Here is a 21,839-nt window from a genome sequence, read left to right on the forward strand (position 1 = left end):
CACAGGCAGAGATGATAAAACAGAATATATTCAGTCAGTCTTTAGAAGCTTAACCTTAAGACATAAAAACTTACTTCAGCAGAAGGAAAAAGCGGCTGATTATTAAATTTAATCACATTTTTATAGAAGAAACCACTGACAGCAGCAAAACACCTGAACCTCAATCAAGCCTGGTGTCTCAGAGTAAAAGAAGATATTCAGTGGTGTGTTGGAGAAGAGCCTTTAGGGGGTTTTAACTATTCTATCCAACCAATTTTCTAATTGCTCTGCCTAACCTCTAGAGATTATCATTAGGTTTCTGGCTCACTGCCCCACTGTGTGTGACAAAAGCATTTCAGGCTTATCAATGAGGTTTTCAACACTCTCCATAGGAGGTCTGAGAGGACCACTGGATTCTGCAGCAAGAACAATGCAGATTTCTTTGCTGATGAGAATGGTAGGAAAAAAGCATACAACAGGCTCTGTGCATGCACTGAAACAGAAAGGATCTTAGCCTGACAGCATCAGTCACCCCACTTCACATCACCAGCATTCTAATGCACAAATGTGACTCGGCTTGAGTTGTGCTGCATGGGTTGGCCCCAATTCCCCCGCGTGGCTCACCTCAACTCTCCGATGCCCACAGACACTGAACAGAGCCCCACTGCTCTCCAGCAAGGGTTCACATTTATTTAGTAACCGCAGAAACAAAAGCAACAGATTTTCAGTTTCAGAGACCTGAACCTTATGGTAGAGCACACGTGACACCAACCACACAGGGATCAAAACGAACAGCACAGTACTGTACACTGTCAGAAAGAGGCCAGGAGTGCCCTTATTTACTGTGCATGCTAACACGTGAGCCAGCCTGAAATTAAACAGCACTGCTCCATACGGACAGCAGAAACAACTCACCAAAAATCACTTGAGTTCCACACAGATTTGAGTCTCACTGGAATATTTTTCTACAGAGATATAAATTTAGTCATCAATATGTTGTCAAATCTGTCCTTATGAGCAAAGACACAGACACCATGTCATCTATTTCCAAAACTAATCAAATGGGAACAGGTTAGAGAGCACAGATCAGCAGAGCATTTACTGACACTGCACTCATTTACACTGGTTAAGAATCTGGAAAGAATATCATTGCTGGCTGAGATCTTCACACAGAAGGATTATAGAAATCCTTCGCTTTTAAATGAAGTCATTAACACTTTTCTACAGCAGATTAACATTTCCATTTCACAGATGAGGATCAAGTCACAAAGACTTTCCTACAGTCATTATGAAGTCAGTGGCACGAAGGCAGCTGTCCCTTTAAGTTCTCATCCTGGAAAAAAAAACAAAACAAAACAAGTCACATTTCTAAGCCCAGTCAAAATAAAAAAAAAACAGCAACCCTTAGCACTTGGGGAACAAATTCCAAGCGAACCACACAAAATCTGGTCAAAATCACCAAACAGGGTGAGTTAGCAGACTGGTGAGAACGAGCTGTAAGCAGTGACGCTGTACAAGTGGTGCTGATTGGCTTTCTGTGGCTGTGTTCATTGTACACATCTGCACGCTCAGCTACGAGTGCCCAACAGGAACAGCGAGTGCTTTGGGCAAAAAAGAGCCCTTCTTGGTTTGTTTTGGAGTCACGAAACCCAATAAGAGGGTGCAGCCATGGACTGGAGGACAATTTCTTCTGTTGAGCTCCACCCCTCTTTTTTCGTGTGTCAATCATTCATCTGTAAAGGCTCACGGCTCACACGATGCTGCCAGCAGTGCTGTTTGTCTGAGCCCTGCTCACCATCCATCCGCGTAAGCGCTTCTGGCAGCTCTGCTTACTGCATAATTCTTGTGCAGAAATATGAAAACCTAATTCTCCCCTCCACTAATTTGCATTAGCTTTGCTCCTAAGTGGAACGGAAACGATTTATAACCGGCTCTTGCTTTAGCAGCAGGAAATGGAAGTTGGCACTTTCTGCATAACGCACATTTCTGCCCCAGCCCAGGCTGAGAAGTGCCAAACGCTACTTGTGAACGTCCCGCCGGTGACATCACTTATCATGGTGACATCACTTATCATGCCACCGTGCTGCCGGCCAATCGGGGAGGCAGCTCACGCAGCCCTCAGCTCTCACCTCGCCGGGAAGCCTATAGGAAAAAGCTCAGCTCTGCCAATGGACCCCACTTTGCGCCGATGCTTATCTGGCCACACCTCCTCCTTCCCATTTCCCACTCCTGTATGCACACACACCACACACAGAAAACACAGCAGAGGCAGAACAGCCACACACTGCAAAAATCCATTTCCGAGCATTAGGCTTTTGGCAGCGATTCAGATATGAACTTACTTTTGTCCTGGAGATTTATGGTTTTGAGCAGCAGTGTCAGTGAAGGACGCCTCCTCTTCCAAGTCGCTGATGATTTTAACTCATTGGTATCACACTGCACCGCCTTGGTGTTTCTGTCCAACTCACGTGCAGCCAGAGCCAGCCCAATCGAGGCTGCAACCCCATGAGCAGGCAGTGAATTGTGCTGTAATCGGTTGATTTGGCCACTCAGGAGCTGATCACACTCAGCACACAGAAGCAAAGCCCAACAGTGGAAGAGGCAGAGCTGCAAACCAAGGCTTGGAAGTGCATGCAGTGTTTCCAGCACAGAGATGCTTCACTGTAGGTGTGTTCTGGTAGGAGAAATAGGAAATGGGCACACGAAGTCGTGGGATGAAGCAAGCCATTAAAACATCAGTAGGAACCAGAATCCCAGGGACCTCATCTACTCTTCAAACAGTGCTCAGGAAGAAGGTGCAATTGTCTATTAAGTCTCATCCTAAAGCAATAAGGCAGTTGGTACATCCAAGTACAGCCTGTATAGTCTGCTGGAACCAGTACTGCCTACTTGTGAGAGAGGGAAATAACCACGGGTGTGCTGTGAAATTCAAAGGGAGGCTGGAGGTTGTACTCCAGACACACAGACCCAGGTAACTCAGCAGCACTAAACGATTTCACTCTAAGTCCACAGAGGCCATGCAGCATTTTCCAGGCCTTCAGGAGGACTTCTCTGGCAGAAAAGTCCAGAAGATTTCTGAGATGAAACCAATTTAGATTACTTATTAAACCCTCTTACCTCTGACCATAACAGACTGCTTTCTTTATAACTTATTTCATTTGAGGTGACAGCAAAACAAGCGATTCCTGAACAAACCCTTCTGGACAACAGTAGAGAACAGAGAAACCAAAAATTTATGAGTCCAAATGTAAAACCATGGGATATCTACAAATACCCACCTGAATAAACTGTGGGTCTCAAGGGATCAGAAAGCAGGCAAAACAAGGCAGTGTTTTGTCTCAATAATTCAAATTCTTCATGGAATTGGTGGGAACTCAGAGTGTGAGCTTCTGTTACTTGAGGAGCAATGAGCAGCAGCACGAGAACACAAGCAAATAAAGGAAAAAGGAGTCACCAACAAACAAGAGCGGGCAGACCATAAGAAAGAGGAAGATTGGAACAGAAGGCACCCAAGCAATGCACAAAGGGTTTCACAGGTCAACAATGGAAAAGCAAAACCAGAAGTTCTCAATAAATAGTAAGCTGCAGGAACAGGCATGCTGTCCTAGCTGAGCATCTGTCAGAATGGCCCAAAAAACTTCACACGAGCTGAAAGACAACCTGATTGTTTGCTCCTGTTCACAAAAGCACCTGGAGGAACGATGCACCTTTTGGATTCTGCTTGGTCAAACGTTCGTGAGACATTTTTGAAGGCAGAATACATCTTCTCAGTGATGGGGGAGGAACAAATAAACAAGCATTTAAAGATTTCTACAAGCTTGCAATTGTCAGCATTTAACCATACAAATTCTACATTTTTTCACAGAAATATGAGAGAGATAAAACAAAGGATGGCATTTCCAAATGGAAATGCAATAAACTGAGCCACCAATCCCAAATGAAGTTAATTGGAGTACATCCACAGTCATCTCAAGGCTGCAACCAGCACTCCACATGCTGAAATCTTTGTGAGGTTACGTGCCCTTCTTACTCACCCCAGCTTTAAGAGAACTTAAGCTGTTGTAGGACTCACACTATCCTTGCCCTTCACTATATACAAAAGAATAAGCACTCGTGGAATTTTCTGCCCTTAAGGTTCATTAATTTCTCCCTAGACACCAAACTGCAAGTTAAACAAATGGTACTAATGCAAAAAAAAAAGTCTCTCTGTAATCTCTGTAACTCCACAATCTTATCATAAAGGTGTTAGGGAATGGTCTGAAATAGAAAATGCTACTTTCCAAACTCAATCTTCTGGCAGCAGCTCAAGAAGTCAAGTCATGTTTACTTTCCTTAATGGAAACCCACCCCTCGCTCCCCCCACCGCCAGCAGATCACACCGAGAGCCGCAGGCAGCTGGGCTGAGCCGAGCTGAGATCCAGTGCAGGGCACACAGAGCGACTGAGGGAGACAGAAAGTAACACAGCTGTTCCTTTTTCACATGCACATTTGGTGGATGGAGCATGAGATTCTTCCAGAAGTGTTTAAGGTACTACAGACTGCTTTTCAAGTGAGGACAGAAGTACACAGCAGTTCAAAAGTCCAAAACACAGAGGAGCCCTGGTATCCAAACACTCGCACGGAGCCAGGATTTCACTTTTAGACAGAATTTTCACACGTATACTCACACACATCAGTATATAAAGAACCTTTTAATATAGGGGAACTTTTCATAAAGCACAGAATTCAAAGTTAATTGTAATATTTTCATCTGCATACAGCTAATAACAAAAACAGGGTAAGTAGGAGTCAATATCCCACGTTGTGTGAACAGATAACTTGGAAAAACCTCCAGGTGCATTATAGTAAGTCAGGATAGCAGGTATCTCCCCCTGAATGTAACATAAAACACTTGGTACTGATAACAGGGAGAACGAAGACACTACAGTGCTAACTTGCCCAGCTTATCAGCTGCACAGATAAGCAAGATCAGCACGTTGCTCTAAATGAAATATGCAAGTCCCTTCTCTTCGGGTCTTACTTGAGTATTCTTGCAGCAGAATGGAAAGAAGCTTGAATGAAATAGTAAAGTTCAGTCCAGCAACATTCCACTGCAATGTGATTTGTAACAGAAAACCCAATGGTTGTGCAGAGGCACTGCTGCTCTGTGCAGTCCCTCCTGCACTCTTTCTCCTGCAGAACGCCTCGTTAGACTCAATCGAGTGTGTGACACATGTTTGTCCTCCAGTAACTGCTGCAAAAACGCAAACACCACAAACCTGTTCTGTAGAATTGCTTCAAAGAATTGGTCATTCAAAACCTCCAGCACAAGTTGCACCAGGAGCTCATGAAATCTAGTAGATTTATAATGCTATACATGTAGCTCCCCTGGGGGAAAAAATCGTCTTCCAAGAATTCTGGATTTTTTTTTAACATTAAAACCACGGAAGAAACCTCCAGGTAAATAAAACAGGCAGTAAGAGCGTCGGAATCACATCTCTAACTACCAGCTGAATTCCTCCAATGTGATGCTCCCAGAAGTAAACGGTGCTTGAACCAAGAACATGGAGGCAGATTAACAACGAGGGATTACGTCCCTTATTCTTTAATCCACAAATTTAACAGAATTGGAAAACAGGAAAGGAACAAACAGAGCAGAGTTGACCAACAGTACAAAACCTTATCAATTCTACTTTACATCTCATATGCTGCTATGTTATTTTGCTTTAGATCCTCCCTTTGACACAGTGCTGGAGGGAGAGCACAGGTATACGCTGCCAACAGAAGTATTTTTATTAAGTGCTTCAGAAAAAGAAGCTGATGGTATTGAGACACTCAAATAAACCAACCCAAGCCACCTTTAAGAAGAATTATTCCAGTCTATAAATAGCAGCTTCCACATTCACATAACCCATGCGTTACACAAGGAACACGGAGTGCAAGTCCCATACAACATGATGCAAAGCAGCCCTGCTTTTAAAAGAGGAGAAAGCAAAGAAAAAGGCGCAGCATGAAGTAATGTCAGACAAGGGGTTTTGTGAGAGCTTTAATGGCACAAAATGTTTATAAGCTACAACTTATACATGTACTGTAAACTGTATAGAATGTTACAAAGTGCTAACTAATTTATGAGGAATGCATAATCACTTTGGCTCAGTTCACTCCAATATTTCAATAAATGTCAATTAAAAAATTTTGAGTTTCTTATGATCTTCAGCTTTCACTTTTTAAAACAGTAAATGTGTTCTGACTGCAGTTACATTACCTGCTGCATTTTCAATGTGTGAGTTTATGCAATCTTTAGTTGATCGTATTTACAAATATTGTAGGCCAGTTTTCAATGCATGTAAGAAAAATGAAGCCTGTTTTTTTTTTTCCAAAACTGTAAACAGGTATAAAGCTTTTTAAACATCTACCTTAACAAAACCTCAACTATCAACAGCTGAAACCCCTTTTCAAATGAAATAGTCTGTTTCTGTTCCTTGTAAAACTAGAAGTTGTAGACTTTCATTCCAAGTTTATAGTAGGGCATCAATAAATATGCATCGTATCATGGTACAGTGATCATGGACTCATCCCTCAGCTGTAATCATTACCATTTTTTATTTCACGGCTCCTTCAAATATTATAAACTAAATGTTGATACTCCAGCCACAAGCTTGCAGTGTTACTTATCAGATATTCTAAGAAACATCTTCTAATTTAGAAAGGGGTAATTTTATTTTGTCAAAGGAAAGTATTCCCTACTCAGAAAAAATCTACTTTTTCCACTATTCCAATTTTGATACAAAACAAGGTGCTACAATTAGAACTGAAAGTGTATCAGCCTTTCCCCATCCCCTTTCCAGGACTACAAAGCTCTGCACTGGGTAGCACCTAAACCACCCTCACCACTTCCTCCTTACCTCCCCCACCTCTGGGTGAAACCCAACATCCACACTTTAAACAAAGATGCAGTTGTAGCAACTCGGGTGCCAGCAGCACTCCCAGCTACAAGCAGCAGCAGATGTCTTCAACAGAATGGCTGGACTGCTTTTACCCCGAAAGCATTCTCCAGCAGCATTCAGAAGTAGAGGATACAAATGAATGCAGGTTAGCAGTGGATTTATGCTCAGCTGTGCCTCTTCCTGGGAGCTAACTACGCCCTCTCAAACCAAACCTCAGTTGGGATTTAGCTGCTATGTAAGCTGGTCCAAGTGATCACTGCTGAATCAAATATTCAACTTCAGAAAATCTGATGCAAGCAAACAATCCAGGTGGCTGTTCTCTCCAAACCAGCTGACTGTATTTTCTTAATGTTTTCTACAAGTCAGACTACTAAAGTTTTTATTTAAATGAGATTTTTGCTAGCCTTAAAATTAGCATTGTTCCCTAAATACTTAGTATTAAAGTCTATGCCATATTTTTTATATATTCATATATATATATATAAAAGAGTATTCTATCCTTCAGAGTCATGCTACATGTTCTGAAATCCAATAAAATCTATTCAAGGACACAGACGTCCCAATGCTTTGTAACAATTTGGTACTAAAGCTTCACATTTTGAAAAGAAGTGTCACTGAAGGAGGACAAGGCTTAATGTTCCCTAAGGTAAAAGTTCAACACCATGAGCAAGGAGTCTACCTAACATGAGACATCACAAGCGACGTTCAGGTTCCGTGTGCCCCCGAAGGAGATTGTACAGTAAACAGTGAGAGAGGAATATTGAAAACTCATTTGCAAAAGACATTTCAGAGCCTTACAACCTCTGAATCTTTACACACCTGCAAGATTGTCCCCCTTGAAGACTGGTCAACCACTTCATCTTCTGAAACTGCCCCGTTATCGTAATTGTAAAATGGGTCCACGACAAACGGAATCATATCCTCTTACACAGAGTCTCACTACACCTACAGCTGCTGGGTTTTTCCTTAATTTAAAACTACATTTCATAGGAAGAGTTCACATTTAAAATTCTCCCTCAAGAAAACAAGTAAGGAAAAGAAAAAGCTTCTTCACATGCAAACAATGCATTTTTTTCTAATCACTTCTAGGCATCAGACAGATTTCCTACAAGGAATAAGGAGCTGACTTCATAGAAAAGACAAAATTACAACAATTATCTAATATTAAAATATGCTGATGGATTTAGGTATTCTACTTTAAAACTTATGCAGTCTTTGCCTCCTGCAAATCAAATGGTGATAGCCAACGTAAGGGGGAGCATATAGGAAATTCCCCTGTGAGCTGATTTAAATCATGTTTTATTGCCAGGAATTTCTTAGTTTATTTCACAACCGGTTTGTTTTTCAAAAGCAGAATTCAATTTCACTCCAATCAATAATTTTCTTCAGAAGATACTTAATTTTATCACTATAACACAGTCAACATTTACACCATGCACAACTGCAATTTAAGTCAGGTTGCACTAAGGAGGCAACAGCATCACTGATAAAATTAAAACTTGCTGGTGGCATTTTGCATTGAGAGAAGCCCTTGCAACATATAGACAGTTGTAAACTCTGTTCAGCAACTCTGACGTGTCTTGCAGGCCAAGAGGCAAGGGAATGGGAGGAGAGAGGAAAAGAATGTGGATAGCAAAACACCTCAACAGAGTTCCAACACAATACTGAATTCCAGAATTAGCAAAAACCTGGATATGTAAAGAAAGGGTGAAGTCAGGGTCATGCTTAGAACGGTCTCAAGTCAAATGTACTAAACGAGACAGAAACACCTTCACAGGTCACGTGGGTTTCCAGGTTCTGCCCCCCGTCTTTCAGTAAGTGCTGGCTGAAGGTGTGGTCAGTCGTTTTCCGATGTAGATGCTGAAACAGAAAGTATACAGCACATCACAGCTCACAGGAATACCCCCTGCCTCGCACAGTTCTCATGCACTCTGCTATTCCGAGTTGTCTTTCAAGCTTGATGAGGTTCATCCAAGGACTTCGTTTCATTTCTAAAATGACTTACGAGTGACACTGTCAGGTGAGCCCAGGACTGATGTTACCAGTGTTCAGTAAAAGCGGGCTGCTTACAGTTCCAAGCTCATCTGAAACACCCAGCCCAGGAGCTCTGATGCACTTTGTAGGCCACCTGTCTGAGGGGCTCTTGAAGAGCTCAGCAACACTCCCTGATGATATTATAGCAAAACAAAGTATTGCTATAACAATAAGCACTGAGACCTACAGAAACGTGGGCCTCTGACATTCAGATATTCAGGCACATTTCACAACTCATGCATTCAACATTTCACACTTAAGCACTAGTACAACTATCTTACAGTATACTTTCATAGATTCTATCCTCCTAATTTACTCAATGCACGCCTTTCCCTCCTTCACAAAAGAATATAAGATGGATAAATGTGTTAGAACTTAAGCTCAGAAATGTCAGATTTCGCAGGCATGGAAAACACTGCTGAGCAAATCAGCAGCTGATCTCACAGGACACATCCAGAATTTCATGCATCAAGCATTCAAACCTTTATATTTGCTAATATCAGAGAACTACAGCATGAGACAGAAAATGCACCATACAGAGATCTTCAGCAGCCAGTATTTGTACACTGTGGTTTTGTGATGGTTAATAAACATTGCAGCAGCTTTCCACCTGCTCTTACTTTCCCTACATAACCTCAAGTATTTGAGAATGCATGGATAACCAAATGGTACATGTTGTAACTGCAAAGGTTATCTGCAAATTCATGATAATCCATGCATTTTCAGTATAAGAAACTTGACTATCATTGCTGCAACGTTTTCCTGCATTTAAAAACAAAAGCAAAAGGGCAATTCTCTTGAGCAAGGTGCAACAACACTCGAGTTACTCCAGACAAAGCCCTTTTCAGCAAGCACCCAACATTCAAGTAAAGCAGAAAATCAAAGCCAGATGCAAAAAGTTGAAGTGAGAATGAGGTTAATACTTACCCTAGTCCCAAAGCCAAAACATGAGATATGAACAGAGATGGAATGAAAACCTTAAGAAATTCTGCAGAGAAAATGCCACCTTTCTTCATTGCTCCACTTTTCCTCATACTTAAAGACACTGAACGTTTAGGATGTCTGAAATGAAATTCCCTGAAAGAAAAGGGGGAGGAGAGAAAAAAATTCAACACTTTCTTCTTGTTGCCTTTTTTTATTGCACACATGTGCACAGACCTCTGCAGAAACTTTTTTTTTTTTTTTTTAAAGTACAAAGAGCTGCAGATCAAAGCACGAGATCCCTTACAGAGTAGGGGACCAAAGAGAAAAATAGGAGGTATTGTGAAGAGACCACTTACATAGACAGTATAGAGACAAAGGGAGCAGTAGTGAAGAGAGGGAAGTCAGAGAGATGGATGGGATTTGTTAGCAAGAGCCTCATTTTTTGTTCCAAAGAGATACAGAAGTCTGCCAGATACAGACAGCATCCTCTACTTTAATAAAAATGCTCTGCATCCAAGGTTCTCAATGTTTACCTCCAGTGGATGAACATTACATATTTTACACAGAAAGAAAAAAGGCACAGAGAATTTGTGAGACTTGCTCAAAGCTCTTCCATTCAATAACCCAGAACGAAATCCCATTAATACCAGCTCCAAGCAACCAAGTCTCCCAGTAATTCTGCAAAGAAACCTTGTAATCAACTTGCCATAGATTCAGGTTACTTTCAGCAAAAGGCAATTCTGATGTTATTATGATTTGCAAACTTCACTGCCCCAACTTTTTGTAGCCTCCCAAAAGAAAACTCTTTTTTCCAGAGATGGTCTCATTTGCACAGACAGAATAAGTGCTTCTGAGTGAGTCTCACGGTTCTTCCCTCCTCCATACAGAGGAACTCTAGGGAACCTGCTTTAGCAGGGAGGTTGCACTAGATGATCTCCAGAGGTCCCTTCCAACCCACACAGTTCTGTAAAATTCATTTTAAAAAGTTTAACTCACTTGGGAGGAATGTTTTCAGGCCTACTCGACCAGTCTGACACCCAGTCAGCACTTTTCTTCAACACTTCCAACTCTTTCTCTCCTTCTACTGCTTCTTCTTCAGACTGAAAACACACGAGACAAACTGTAACAGCCAGTTAGCTCCTGCTCATGGCATTCAGTTGAGAGCAACAACAGGACTAAACTGATAAGCACCAAATGGCAGCACCTGATAAATAAGCAAGTGTTCTCAGGCTACCCTCTATTTAAAAGAGATTTCACTGTTCTAAAAGAAGGCATTGCAGACGTCAGCATGTCACTAATTATGTTATTACATCTAGGAGCCCAACATCACAGTAAGTTGGGTTTTTTGCACATGGATCTTGTTGTTTGGGTATTTTTGTTTGGGTTTTTTTGTTGTTTGTTTAATGATAATTGTAACTAAACACAGTTTTTACAAAAAAAAAAACCAACAATTTCATGACATTTGATTTAAAGCATACAGAATGTAGATAAAGCACAGAAAGGCAAAATAAAAATGCTTCAAAAACAATACATGGAAGGTCTTAAAGGAGTTACTTAAAATTATTGTTACATGCAAGCAGGGGACTCTCGTGGGTGCACCTCAGGTGCAGAAGGGAAAGTCAAGCACTCAGCTGCCTTCACCCAAGGAGTTAACATTACATCATTTGATATAAGAAAAAAAAAAAGTTAGCAAAAAGGACCAGAGAATTTAGAAGAATAAGACACATGACTTTTAAGATAAGTGGGAACCATGTTAAAAGTAATCAAATTCAACAAAATAGAGATGGCAGACCTAGCCAGCAACTTCATTCAGAGAGCTCTGGCTCTCTGCAGGGCTCCAGGCTCCAGTGCTACTCTTTGGCCAGATCTTAGACACAATTAAATGCAAGGTTTCATTCTTCCAGAATTGCTTTCTTATGCTGCTGAAGACAGCAAATTCCATTTCATTAGCAAACTAACTCCGGCATCAGTCTCCTCTCACTCTGCACTATGCAGACTGCTCACTATCTTGTGAGCTGGTTGATTCCTACAGCCATCCATCGGGGTCCCAAAATGAAAAACCTGCTGGAAAGCAGTAGTTTAATGGATTTCTTTTGACGGGTAAAATATGTAGTATTAAAGACCTTCTGAGGTGACAGAAAACTCGCTCTGCCCTTCAGGTACTCCAGGATCGACCTATGCATGATTTATATGCACAACACCTACAACTTTAGCATATTTCTCACAGTTAATTGATTTAAAATGTTAAATACCTGAGAACTACTGTCTTTACTTGTGTGCATTTCCACATCAAATGTTATCTGTCCATCTTCTTGAGGTGAAGGGCTAAAGAAAAATTGATTTCATTATGTCACTTTTGTCACACTGTATTGTCAGCTGAAGAATAATTAGCATTAATAGCATCTCAGCTCAATCATTTCCACACGTGCTTCTGCACACTATTCAAATGACAGGCTACAGTCACAATCACCAGGATAAGAATGTCTTCAAAAAACCTTTGCTTTCCCCCCCCACCCCCTTTTTTTTTTTTTTTTTTTTTAAATAATCCCACCTCTCTCAGCAGGGCTGACTGCCATTCCACAGAATTTGGACTGAAAATACTAAACTACTGGCAGTTAAGAAAACAAGCTAGTTCCTTATAAACAGTTTCTTACCTCTTTGTTGATTTTCTATTAAAGCAAGAGTTCTGTTTTAAATATTGTATGAAGTGTCTTCAAAGATTGCCTACTACGGTCTGTAATTAAATCAGGCCTAACTAATTTTAAATATCTTTTATTACTGATCAGCTACTTAATGTGTACAGTAGACAGGAGAGTTCAACAGACAGTCATCATTCAGAACATCCATAGGAGACATAAGCAGATGAATATATAATATTTCATATCCTAAATGGCTTATGACAATGTAAAATTTAAATGTAGTGTAGATGCAACGGCTGCTCCTAGAGTCCATGGCTTTCTGTAACAGTGACTGTAACAGTGAAATGATTTATTTGATAGTCAAGAGCAAGCAAGTGCTCCAAATGCTGGGGCATGTCACACTTAAGCTGCAGAAAAAACATCACCTTCAATTAACAACTACAGGATTAAAGCCTGCAAACAACAGAATGCAGGACAGCAAGCGTTCACTTACCTGTCACAGTGGGAACTGCCTCTTGAACTGCTCTGTCCCGATTCATGCTGGGCATCCAGAAGAATTTTCTCCATGTCTCCATTGTGGATGGAGGATGATGATGGGACGTGCTCCAGCCCTCCGTTTTTCCCATTGCCATTGTCATTGCTATTGCCATTGCCGTTCATCTGCAACTCCACCCAGGAACCTGTTGGGCAAGCCAGACATCATTTCATTAAAGGCAGTGAAGCTAAAACCACGTCAAGTTTATCAACTGCACACAGAAAAAGGGCCCTGAACGTGGTGAATTCAGATAACACACACTGTGCTGGGAAAAAGCTCATAAACACGTACTGAAGACAAGGCCGATGTGTTTCTTCCTTGCATAAAAAAGCCACCTCTGAAATGTTATGTTGCTTCCTACCTCTGGAGCTGGGCACACCAACTGTCCCCCACCTCCCCACATATCACATTTCTCCCTACAGTTTGAAGTTTCCATTACCTGTGTATCACCCAACTACACTGATCACTCCCCTTTCCCTGTTCTACTCCCACGTTCCTTTTTCAAAGGAAATTCTATTCAGCCCGTTTCCATACAATTCCCCAACCTACAATTTTATACTATCCTTCTTCCTTCCACTTCCAAAGGTCCTCATTTCCAAACCAGCCTCCGACTTCACATTTACTTACACAGAAGTCACACCATAAAAAAGACCCCATACAGCCCCAGACCCACAACACAGCTGAGGGTTGATGCCCATCAAGTCCGAGCCCAGCCAGCCCCGCAGGGCCACCCAGAGCTGCTGCCAGCACCACATCAGGCAGCTGCTGAACATCTGTGTAAGATCTCACACCTTCCTGGGCAATCCCTGCTCAGCCACCCCCTCAATAAAGAAATGCTTCCTGAGATTGAAATGGAACTTCTTGTGTTCCTGCTGCAATTTAATGTGCAGGTTAACTAAACAAAAAAAGTGTTTACCACCATGTTCCCAAGAGCCGTGTTTCAATTTGCACCACTCAGTGTCCCGAGGGGTGAAGGTAAAACAGATCTCCACCCTTCAATCTGTTGCAAATATTTAAATACATTCCTTATCTGACTGCAGCCCCAACCTCCTCATTAAGATATAGCCAAGAGTCCTATGACTGCAGGGCCACAGAAGACCTCTTGGCCTGACACAGCTGACAACTGACAGATTTCTCTTGCAGTCACCACCTCAATTTCTGAATTTCGCACTGCATTTACCCATGCTATAGAATTCTGTCCTTTAGCTATGTTCCAAGGCTCTGTGTAAGAAAACACTTGCAGTTAGAACCTTCTGGTGTTCCATTTTGTCAGTTTTGTTAGGAAAGCTGCAAGGTCTTCAGACACTGCTGCTGTTAAAGCCTCTTCAACTACATTAATAACCTTATAAAGTAGTCTTGCATTTGATGCAGCCACCGTTTCAAATACTTGATTAAAAACTGAGCTGCAAACACAATGAACTACTTGAAACATCATCAGAACATCAAGAACACACAGCATTAATTCCATCATCTCTAAAGTTTCTGTGTCCTCCCAAAGAGGTCACAGCAGTTCCTGAACATAAATACTGCTTCTGTTTAATGCTGCACAGCACATGGAGCATAAATAGCGCTTTCCTGTGAGGAGATCCTGATTAGGGAGAGCAAAGATCTCTGTTTCTCACAAGTATCACGCCTTCAGTGCAACATTATTCCCCATTATCAGTGAGACAATGATTTCACACCTATATTATATCACCACTGACACTACCCGAGGGCGAATGGTTTATCACTGAGGTAAAAACAGTCAAAAAGAAAGAGAAAATGAAGCCTAAAAATACAAACATAGCGGCTGAAATGACTTCTTAGAATTACCTGCATTGGTTCAAAACTTCAACACTGGCTTCTTGTCTTATGAAATGCACCTTTAAGGGCTCCATTGGTTTTAACAGCCAAGCTCCAGCTCTGTGAACTCCTCAGTGACACAGGAAGGAGCATATGACCAAGTTCACAGATTATCAGCTTGTTTTTGTCAACCTGGAATAGTTTATCCATGGTATCAGTTACTAACACACCGCTGTACATCACGCTCTGCCGAGTCCCGGCGGTTTACAGCCTGTTTTCCCCACGCCGTGTTCACAAGCAAGGAATCTGGGCGTGCACAGAGCTTACACTCAATTACACCGTGCCCAACCAACCCCAGGAGATACTGGGCTGCTTCAATCAGCCTCCAGACAGCCCTGCGCAGCACTGGGTTTCACGGAGGTTTTATTGCTGTTCAGTCTGGACTGACAAAACTCGCTGTTTATCTCAAACGTGCTGCAGCCACGCCAGGCAGAGCAGCGAAATTAGCTGTGAGCACAGAGCCCCAGCGCGCCGAGCAGTGGTTTACATGACCAGCAGCACGTTCCCTGTCTGACCTCACTTTTAATGAATCAAAACACACTCACGGAAGCCTAATCTGACATCAAGCCACAACACGCCACATCCTCCCACTGGGAACTGCAGCCAGCAAACCCTGCAGCCTCTCGGAGCCACGCAGGGACGGCAGCCTCTGCCTGCGGAGCAGCAGCAGCAGGAAACACTGCAGGGCAACCCGGGCTGTCGATCACCCACAGAGTGCCCAATTTACTGCATTTCCCATCGGGTTCAGCTGGAGGTACGGCAGACCTCGGCACTCTCACGCGAGCCATCGATGGAGCCTCCTCAGTTTGTTTCCTCCTCCCTTCCGAAATCACAAAATTTGGGGGAAAAAAATAAAAAAATCCAGAGCCTGTTTATAAAAACGGTATTTCTCTCCCAAATTCTGTATACTCTGGCCATCTCTAATGCAAATTATGTCATTATGAATGAATACATACAAAATTTTTGTAGCTATTTATGAAGAAATTAACCACATTGCACGCTTAGTGTTTTTCTGAAGAATTTCAATATTTGTGAAAAAGTGACAAAGTTTTTTTCATAAGTTTGGTAGGAAACAGCATTCAGATCGTGTTCTTAAGAGAAAAGCCAGCAGAAATACCTGTTAGCCATTTCATACCAGGCCTCTGGTTAATGTAAATTGCACTATCATAAGGAGTTACACCTCCTTACTTTTCTTCTCTAAGAGCCAGGCTGACATACTTTCTTGCCCAAGTAGAAATAATTAAAATAATTGAAGTGTGGAGTATTTGCTCCCCATTTCTACTGCACTGCAGCCAATCCAGCAGGACCCCACGCAGTCAGGGGGAGCCCACAGCGTGCCGACCAGCCCAGGGTCAGCTTTAACAAGGACTTACGCAGAAGCATTAAGTCGGTTCACAGGCAAGCCCTCCCAAATCCTGTTGCAAAACTGAAGCATCAACAGGCTGGCACCTGGCGTGCAGCCACCCTGCACACATAGCTTTCATTAAATAGAGAAATCCAGAGTATTTTCAGGTATGTGCATATGCAGAAATAAAAGCAGTAAACAGCTCACGAGTCTGAGCCATGATCAACCTGAATAAACTAAGAAACAGCAGTTCTTACAAAGAAGTACAACATTATCAAGGAAAAAAAAAAAAAGAAAAAAGAAAAGCAAGCTGTTCAGACTCCCACAGCAGTAATTATTAAGCAAGTTTTCCATGACAGAGCTAGATGGGCTCCTGCCTGAGGTGGGACTGATGCCTTGTCAATATGTAACAGAGTCCTATAATAATTAAAATGGAAGAAGCATCTAGGATTCCCAGTAAGCTTTTTTCGTTTTCTTTTCGGTGAACCCAACAAAGCTAAGATTCAGTTACCAGTTTTATTCCCAGGTCTTCTGCCCTTCGATTCAACTGCTTGGAGATCTCTGAATGAAAGGCCTTAAACACGCACAAATGACACACAGAGCAAAATGAATAGAAGTCTAAACTCATTAGCCTGAAAAGGGACACTGAAAAGCTTATATAATGGCAGAAAATGCACCTATAACACCAAAGCATTGTGGAGCACTGAACATCTGAAAGCAGGACTAAAGCCATGTGCTTTGGTTGCACTCGTTTTGTTCACCAAGCACAGATTATTGAGCATTTCCTCTCATACCTTGTGCTCACCACCTCCAGTAATCACACTGATTTTGCTAAGCCTTTATGCACTGACCCAGCAGCAAGATCTACGTGGGCAGATCCAGCCTGGGCTTACAGTGCTCATCCCTCGTGGTTCCCATCTTACAGCTGATTAATGTGTTTCACAGAGTAACTGAATGTACCAGCAGAAAACAGCGTGGAAACACTGAAGTACAGAAGCAGAGATGGCAATTTATAAATGAAGCATCAACACATCAAGATAGAATCATAGAATCCTAGAGTGAAAAGGCCCACAGCGCTCATCCAGTCCCAACCCCCTGCTGTGTGCAGGTCCCCAACCAGCAGCCCAGGCTGCCCTGAGCCACATCCAGCCTGGCCTTGGATGCCTGCAGGGATGGGGCATCCACAGCCTCCTTGGGCGACCTGTTCCAGTGCCTCACCACCCTCTGGCTGAAAAACTTCCTCCTTATATCCAACCTAAACCTCCCCTGTCTCAGTTTAAAACCATTCCCCTTGTCCTATCACCACCCACCCTCACAAACAGCCGTTCTCCCTCCTGTTTATCCGCTCTTTTCAAGTACTGGTAGGCCACACTGAGGTCTCCACTCTGCAAATTTAAGCCATCACAACTGTTATTTAGCAACCCTGAATAACTGGGAAGAAATACCCGTTTTGCACAGGTGGGCACAAACTGCACTCCTTATCACAAGGCGTAACACCACCATCACACAACAGCAGCGTTACGAGACAGCCGCCGTTTATTCCTTATTGCAATTCTCAGCGAGTGACAAGAGCTCAGCCAACCCCTGCATCTCATCGTCGGTTTGACTCCATCATAAACCCCGAGGGGACGGTTGATCACTGACACCATTTATCCGGCTCTTCACCCGGGCCATCCTCAGCACTCACACCGAGGCCGCAGTTTCGCACACGGGATAAGCGCCGCCAGCTGAGCACCGGAGCCCACGGGCAGCGCAGGCAGGGATGCTCCAGGTGAGCGTTATCCCGGGAACAAAAGGATGCAGCGAGCAGCTGACACAGATGCCGGATATAGAGGAAAACAGCTCACGTCAGCGGTATCGACTCAGTCACTGAATAAACTCATTCCCACAGCCGCGCTCCTCCCCCCGCCGTGCCGTGTCCCCATCTTAGCTCCTGAATAAACTCAGTTCAACCACAGCACAAAGCCTCTCCGCTCCCCTCGGCTTCGCCCCGTTCAGCGCAGCCCCTCCGGCCGCACGTCGGCCCAGACCCCGACACCCTGAGCTCCTCGCGGCTCCCATCCCTGCCCCCCTCAGCCCGCCCTGCCCGCCTCAGCGCCCGCTCCTCGCAGCCCCTCCGGACGCCGCCGATTGGCCCCCGGTGGCTCGCGCGGCCCTGCGCTCCGCCAATCGCAGCCCGGAGCGGGGGAAGGGGCTCCGGGCCCCGCCGCCCCCCGCCTGCTCGCGCTCCGCTCCCGCACGCCGGCCGGGGCCGCACTCACTGTTGAGGCCCGGTTCGGTTTGCGTCCCCTCAGCCGGCGGGTTGTTGTTGTTGTTGTGCTGCGGCGGCTCCTGAGGGCTGGACATGGCGGCGCAGGAGCGGCGGCCGAGGAGACGGAGAGCCGCTGGGGCTGGGACAACAACAACAAACCCGGACTCCGCTCCGGGCCCCGCCGCCCCGCCTCCTCGCTCTGCGCGTGCGCGAGCTGCGCCGTTCCCACCCTCCGCCGCTGCGCACGCGCCGCCCGCCCCGAGGCGCGTGCCGCGCAGCATGGCGCCCTCTGTGCTTGCGCACGTCCCGCTACCGCCGCCCCGCGCATGCGCCGCTTCGCAATCGGAGCGCCGCGCCTGCGGATGAGTGCGCGTACGCCCTGGGTGGGCGGGAAGAGCGGACCGTGAGGGGAAAGGCGCGAAGCGTGAGGGGGGGGAGCAGAGCCTCAGACACAGAGTAACTGTGAAACGAGTCCCCACGGCGTCTGCTCCTCACTGATCCTTAACAGAGAGAAGCAATCGCATTTCCCTCTATTCCAAGCCTTCCTGGATCCCGTTCTACCATTCACAGCCCAACAATGTCGGCCTACACCACTTCAGCCACCCAGGGTCCAGTTGTGCCGCCTCTCTATGAAGGATGCAGGCGTCCTCCTCCCCGGGCTCAGCTGCTGTGAGGGAAGCAGTCGAACCCGTGCAGCCAAAGCGTCGTTCTCCAAAACCTCTCCCCCTGCTCAGCCATCTTGATTTTGCCTCAAATAATTTAAAGCCAACAAAACTAGTAGCCCTAAAAAACATAATTAGGTCTCCCAGTATTAATTAACTGAATTTTTAAGACTTTGGCCAAATAAACCTCTAAGACTTAGCCTAAGTCAGCAAAGTGCAGCAGTTTACTTAAATAGTGGCAGAGTTAAGAGAGAAGAGGGCACCTATGTAACAAAACTGGACTTGTTCTTAGCTATAAAAAGTGAAATTGTCTGCACCCATTTTCTCTCAATATGAAAATGAGAAATAACCTCAGGCTACTTATGCACCTACTGCTGTACTGTGAACAAGAATAACACTGAATTTCCAGGGAAAACAGACCTGAAAATGCAATGAAATACTTAAAATGCAGTGAAATACAGGTGCCAACACGTACCTTACCTTGCTGAGATTTCTTCAGAGTAGCTTCTGCATCAATCACGTATTCTAAGTAGCTAATATGAAACAGCCATATATAGAACATGAGGTTCTTCTAAAACATTTGACTTTTAAGATAACAGTCAACATCATCTTGAAGATCAAGTGTATAAATGCCTGAAGGCAGAGCCAGTTCCCACAGATACTTTGTATTGCAGATAGCAGAACTTTTACGAGGATCATTCTGCTTCCAATCTCCTTTTTCATGGAGACTCTTGGGGAATGATCCAGCAAGACTAACTTCACTACAGACGATTTAGCTTGCCTTCATTTCTCAATAAATCAGTTTTACTACCTTCATTCCATGTGATATCACCCAAACTCCAATGTCTGTTTTGAGGCCTAAAGTATCTCTGATGGAACTCTGTAACCAATCCCATCCCACACAAATACATACAGCGTTCTACTTCCTAACAGCTCTAATGGAGGCCTTCACACAAAACCAATCCAAGCAGCCTTGAGGATATAAATAGGGGCAGGGGATCACTGTTTTGTGTGATAGTGCCACTATTGCTATCAGAAACTGAAACAAATTCAGACAGACCCATTTGCATTAATGTTTTCCTTTATCTCCTCATTACTCAGCAAAAAAGATGACTTTTTATCAGGACTTTATCAGGACTAGGGTGTGTACAACTGTCAGAGTTATTCCATCCTAGATTATCATTAGCAAGTATTTTTCTTCGTTTTTTCATCTATGCTATGCTGCCTAGCATCCAAATAGTGATGTGTGGACATTATAAATCTGCCTTATGTGACACTGATCTTTCCTACCAAACTGACTGTATGTGCTCACAGGTCCATACCAAATGTCTGATCTTGTCAAAAATCTGGATGCCCCTCGGTTATCACTGGTACAGAATTCGCTGTGTGTTATGAAAAGACAGCAGCAATTTAGACGTTCTAATAAAACATCCCTTCACAGGTAGAAGGCCCACAGATGTGTTCTAGATTAGAATCAGAAAAACAAGCTGCTTATGATGCTGAACAGAGCCCCATCCCACTTTGCAATCCTAACAATCCCAGGCTAACATCAAGCATCATTTGTCATCTCCATCATCCAGGAAGTGTTTGCCATAATGCTCATGGCATGAATATTTATCAGCAAAGTGGGACTATTAAAATTTCTGAGTCAGACAAATTAATCGAGATTACAGAGTGAGTCAATGCAGAGCCAGAAATAGCATTCAGAAGTCCTGACTTTCAGACCTGTTCTCTAACCACTACACAGGTTCCCTAAGGCAGCTGAATGACTTAATTCATGCTTATAAAGTAATTGAATCCTCAGATGGAAAATGCTATGACAATAGCTAAGGCGGAGGGACAAAAAGCCACGTGATCACAGAAGAGGAACAGAGGCTGTAAACTTCTGGGGAAGGCCTTTTGTGCAAGAAAAAGGTTTTTCTTATAGAAAGCCTATCAGTCAACTCAAGTCAAACACATAACAAGCTACCTGATCATCTCTCAAGAGCTGCCAAACTAATGGCAGTTTTATGCTCACTGCTCCAAGGTGTTTTTTGTCCACCCACTTCTTCAGCAACATTTTGCCTCCTAGTGGAGGAGACCAATATAGAAGCACCTGCTTTTTCTTGTGAAAGAAAAATAGATGTATTGTTTGCAAAAAGCAGAGGTTGTTAGAATTCAAAGGTAGGCCATACAGAAAATCCAGGCCGCTTCTTGGCTCTGAGCTGCATCACACTAGAAAGAAATGCCTGCTGTTTCTATTCCAGCCACTACTGTGACTTCTACCGTTAAGTCCTTTCTCTACAAACCCAAACCTTCTATACCAGGTTAAATAAGGCATTTGCTGTGAGCGAACAATAGAAACTATTCAAGACACCGGTAGTCATTAACAGCAACCTCGGTCCCAGCACACCTCTCCCCACCTCAACTCTCTACATCAATAGTTCAACTTACAACTGCTAATTATATGGGAAAGGGCAAAAGGAAACACCTCCTACTGCTCAGTCTAAGTCAGAAGTTATGGTGGGAATGCCAGAGATGAAGAAACGAAGACACGAAATCCAGCACACAGGAAATTACTGCTTCTTGCTATGTCACCCCTATGACCGCCCAATTCCAGAGCAGTAACGATAAATCAGCCTTCCAACAGGCAGCAGCCTCTCCCCAGGGGGACAAAGCTACCAGTTTCTGCTCACCAACACCAGCATTTCCAAGGTAAGCTG

At 43.7% G+C, this 21,839-nt stretch overlaps 1 protein-coding gene across 1 annotated transcript; it reads right to left on the reverse strand.

Moving 5' to 3' along the window:
• Nucleotides 1–5,533: 5,533 nt before the first annotated feature.
• Nucleotides 5,534–18,695, reverse strand: BNIP3L (BCL2 interacting protein 3 like). The gene is made up of 6 exons (XM_085242820.1): nucleotides 18,486–18,695; nucleotides 12,996–13,182; nucleotides 12,116–12,188; nucleotides 10,860–10,963; nucleotides 9,867–10,016; nucleotides 5,534–8,765 (listed from the first exon to the last, which is right to left on the reverse strand). The coding sequence occupies exons 1-6, from the start codon at nucleotides 18,568–18,570 to the stop codon at nucleotides 8,717–8,719; spliced, it is 648 nt and encodes a 215-aa protein (XP_085098946.1). The 5' UTR covers nucleotides 18,571–18,695; the 3' UTR covers nucleotides 5,534–8,716.
• Nucleotides 18,696–21,839: the final 3,144 nt, after the last annotated feature.

This window comes from Meleagris gallopavo, chromosome 24 (assembly GCF_905368555.1).
Source record: "Meleagris gallopavo chromosome 24, MGAL_WU_HG_1.1, whole genome shotgun sequence".
Classification (NCBI taxonomy): domain Eukaryota; kingdom Metazoa; phylum Chordata; class Aves; order Galliformes; family Phasianidae; genus Meleagris; species Meleagris gallopavo.

What these genes read in the sequence shown, in the direction of transcription:
- BNIP3L (XM_085242820.1), bottom strand. Translation starts at nt 18,570, where the DNA reads ATGTCCAGCCCTCAGGAGCCGCCGCAGCACAACAACAACAACAACCCG. An exon ending in CCTGAAAACATTCCTCCCAA is followed by an intron (nt 10,017 to 10,859) that starts GTGAGTTAAACT and finishes CTTTTCTTTCAG; the next exon opens with GGAATTTCATTTCAGACATC. An exon ending in GTTTTGGCTTTGGGACTAGG is followed by an intron (nt 8,766 to 9,866) that starts GTAAGTATTAAC and finishes TTTCTGTTTCAG; the next exon opens with CATCTACATCGGAAAACGAC.